This window comes from Emydura macquarii, unplaced genomic scaffold (genome assembly GCF_026122565.2).
Source record: "Emydura macquarii macquarii isolate MOO-44397 ecotype Brisbane River unplaced genomic scaffold, CSIRO-AGI_Emac_v2 contig_3452, whole genome shotgun sequence".
NCBI classification, from domain to species: Eukaryota; Metazoa; Chordata; order Testudines; family Chelidae; genus Emydura; species Emydura macquarii.
Window position 1 is genome coordinate 1 of NW_027133589.1, and position 3,898 is coordinate 3,898.

At 41.0% G+C, this 3,898-nt stretch overlaps 1 protein-coding gene across 1 annotated transcript; it reads left to right on the top strand.

Moving 5' to 3' along the window:
• The first annotated feature begins 2,733 nt into the window (after nucleotides 1-2,733).
• Nucleotides 2,734-3,669, top strand: LOC137144478 (olfactory receptor 51G2-like). The gene has a single exon (XM_067534836.1). The coding sequence runs from the start codon at nucleotides 2,734-2,736 to the stop codon at nucleotides 3,667-3,669; it is 936 nt and encodes a 311-aa protein (XP_067390937.1).
• The last annotated feature ends 229 nt before the right edge of the window (nucleotides 3,670-3,898 follow it).

Consider the following 3,898-nt stretch of genomic DNA (forward strand, 5'->3'; position numbering starts at 1 on the left):
ATCAAGTGGCTAAACAAGTATCTCAAGGTTGTGTTATTTGTCAAAAGTATAACGTGGGACGTCATCAGCCACAACAACTGGGGGCACCAGAATGGGTTTATGGCCCATTCCAGCGTTTGCAGATAGATTATATGGACTTGCCTCCTTGTAAGGGTTTTAAACATGTGCTAGTAGTAGTATGTGTGTTTTCAAAATGGATTGAAGCTTTTCCAACTAGAAAAGCTGACACAGCAGCTGTTGTTAAGGCATTAGTGAAAGAAGTAATTCCAAGATTTGGCTGCCCTTTAGTGGTAGAATCTGATAGAGGAAGTCATTTTGCTAATCAAGTTATGCAGTCTTTAATGAAAGCTTTGGGTATAATTCAAAAATTACACACTCCATATAGACCTCAGTCATCAGAATAGTTGAAAGATCAAATGCAAAATTGAAGAATCAACTATCTAAAGTTATGAATGATACTGGATTACATTGGGTGGATGCGTTACCATTAGCTTTAATGCATCTAAGAACTATGCCTATTAGAAAGACGAATTTATCTCCCTATGAAGTTCTTTTTGGGAGACCATTTCAACTGGGGGGAAGCCTGACACCTGCACACGCCAGTCTTATGGGTGGAGATGAGGAGTTGGTTGCATACGTTATAAAATTACAAAAGACACTTACTGCTATTTTTAAGTTTTCCAGAGACGCTCAGAGAATTCCTTTAGATGTGGCCATGCATGACATCCAGCCGGGAGATTGGGTACTGTTAAAGAAGTTTTCACGCAAGAATTGCTTAGAACCAAGGTGGGATGGTCCTTACCAGGTGCTGTTAACAACATACACTGCTGCAAAGCTACAGGGAAAAGAAGCTTGGTATCACTGCACCCATCTAAAGAAAGTACAATCACCTGATGCTGATTCTTAGAAGGAGAAAATTTCTAAGTGCAACGAGGGAGCTTCGCTGGACCGAGGTCCCAGAAGCAGACGTGGAAGGTGAAGAACTACAGACAATCCTTGTGGTTGCTCTGGGCAATGAAGAACAACGGGCCCTTGTGGTTGCTCTGAAGTAGACGTGGAAAGGTGAAGAACCACAGGCAATCCCCTTGTGGTTGCTTTGAAGTAGACGATCGACGGAGTCAAAAGTGCAGCAGGAAAAAAAAAAAAAAAATTAATGGACTACATTATTTACTTATTTTTTGGTGTGTTTGTTATATTAAGGGGATAAATTGTTTTAGAATTAGTGTAGAAGATGGATATGTTGTTTTTGATGATGTTTTTAATTTAATTTGAATATAGACAATGCAGGTTTTAAAGCCAATTCATTTTATACGTTGATAAAGAATTTAACTGCATCTTGGGAGGTAAAAGATTGTTGGGTGTGCTCTTTTATGGCAACCCATCATCGGGAAGGAATACCTCTAATACCTATTCCTGTGCCAGTTAATGAATGGGAAAGTTTGGCCTAGACTAATCCCATGGGAACAGTAATAGGGAAAGAACATCGGTTGGGAATGAGAGTTGATCCTAGAGACTTAATTCTCTCTGGAAGGAAGTCAGCTGCACCACTATGTGTGCAACGGACACAATCTGTACCGGTAACAGATTCAGATAAACCCTGGTTAAATGTTACTTGTGAGGTAAAGAATGTAGGGAAATATTCAAAATGCAAATACATTGTCTATCTACCTACAAAGGAAGGAAAAAAAATCAGTAAAACTTTGATACCAAGCGAGGATCCAATGCCACTAATTTGAACCAGAAGAGAGTTTATAATTGTACATTAGATGCTACCCGAGGAATTAAGTGTAACAATACCCATAAATGGTGGAAGAAGTTAGAGAATATGAATTTATATAAAAATAACCAGTTTAGAGAAGAGGTTTGGAAAATTCACAAGACTACTACCATTAATAGGAGTGGAGAAAATAAAAAAAGATAACTAGTCAAAGAAACACATTTATAAATAGCATCAGTGGAGGACAGTTAAATACACTGATCATTTGCATCATGTGTTTCCCATGTGTTTATACAGCTGGCATGATACAATGGGCCACACTGAGAAGGGGAGGGACAGAAAGGTAATTTGTGTGAAGACCACAACTGTAAAATCACAGAGTGCTCAAGTAGGCTGTGGAACTAACAGCCACAAGATATCAATAGGACCAAGAGTTTAATAAGATTCAAAGAGGGAATGGAGGTTTATTTCGGTAACCTGAAAATCCAGTTAAAGTAGTAAGGATTTTTAAAAGCCTTGGGAAGGCTATCACCCTTCCTGATTTACACCATAATAATGTCTAATTAGTGCATCTCAAGAGGAATCTTTCCCTGGGAGCAGGTTATCTCATAGCTGTCTATTGCAGGACTTCTTCTACCTTGCTCTGAAGCATCTAGTACTGGCCACTGGATAATGACCTAAATGGACTATAGGTCTGATCCAGTCTGGCAATGCCTATCTTCCTAACGGTGGTGTACATAAAAACATAAAAATGGCCACACTGGGTGAGACCAATGGTCCATCTAGCCCAGGATCCTGTCTTCCAACAGTGGCCAATGACATGTGCTTCAGGAGGATTGAATAGAACAGGTAATCATCAAGTGTATATCCAAGTCTGTGTTTTTTTGATCTTCCTTGAGCTCCAAGATGTTTCTAGACTTGAACTCAGAGCAGAATGATGCCTCGTTCAACGGTCTCATGTTAATTTTCCTTTCAGGAAGTAAAGTTCAAAACTCCTCGGACATGCCTATTGAATTATGTCAGCTGTCAATGACACCAAATTCCAACCTTCAGTGTTCCTTCTCACCGGAATACCTGGGCACGAAAATATCCACATCTGGATTTCTATCCCCTTCTGTTTAATGTATGTTATTTCGATATTAGGAAATTCACTCATTCTGTTCATTATAAAAACAGATCCAAACCTCCATGAGCCCATGTACATTTTCCTTTCCATGTTGGCTGTCACAGACCTTGGCTTATCGATATCCACCATGCCAACGACACTGGGCATATTCTGGTTTAACTCTAGGGAAATCAGCCATGATGCCTGTTTTGCACAACTGTTCTTCATCCACTCCTTTTCCTACACTGAATCCTCTGTGCTCTTGTCAATGGCCATTGACCGCTTTGTTGCGATCTGTAACCCGCTGAGATATGCTTCCATCTTAACCCTGCCAAGAATAGCCAAGATGGGACTGGGGTCTTTGCTAAGAGGAGTGAGCTCAATATTTCCACTTCCCATTCTCCTGAAACACCACCGATATTGTCAAGTCAACGTCCTCTACCATTCCTACTGCCTGCACCAAGAGGTCATGACAATGGCTTGTTCAGATATCAGAGTCAACATCATCTATGGCTTCTTTATAACCATCTCTTCACTGATGTTGGACTTCCTGCTCATCCTCCTATCTTATGTGATGATCCTCAAAACAGTGTTGAGCATCAGGTCCCATGCGAAGCGTCTCAAGGCCCTGAACACCTGCGTCTCCCATGTCAGTGTCGTCCTGCTCTTCTACATGCCAGTGATTGGCTTGTCTGTGATATACAGATTTATGAAGAACTCTTCCCCTGTGGTGCAGATTGTCATGGGCAATGTCTATTTGCTGATCCCACCCCTGATGAACCCAATCGTGTACAGTGTGAAAACCAAACCCATTCGTGCAAGGATAGTCAGCATGTTTGTGAAGTGAAGCTTCACTTCATTACCTGGCTCCAGCGCTGGTGACATGGGATATGAAAAACACAAGACACATCTTCCTTCCCAGACACTTAGATAGAATCATAGAATATTACAGCTGGAAGGCACCTGAGGAGGTCGTGTAGTCCCATCCCCTGCTCAAAGCAGGACCAACCCCAAGTAAATCATCCCAGCCAGGACTTTGTCAAGATGCACCTTAAAAACTTCTAAGGATGAAAATT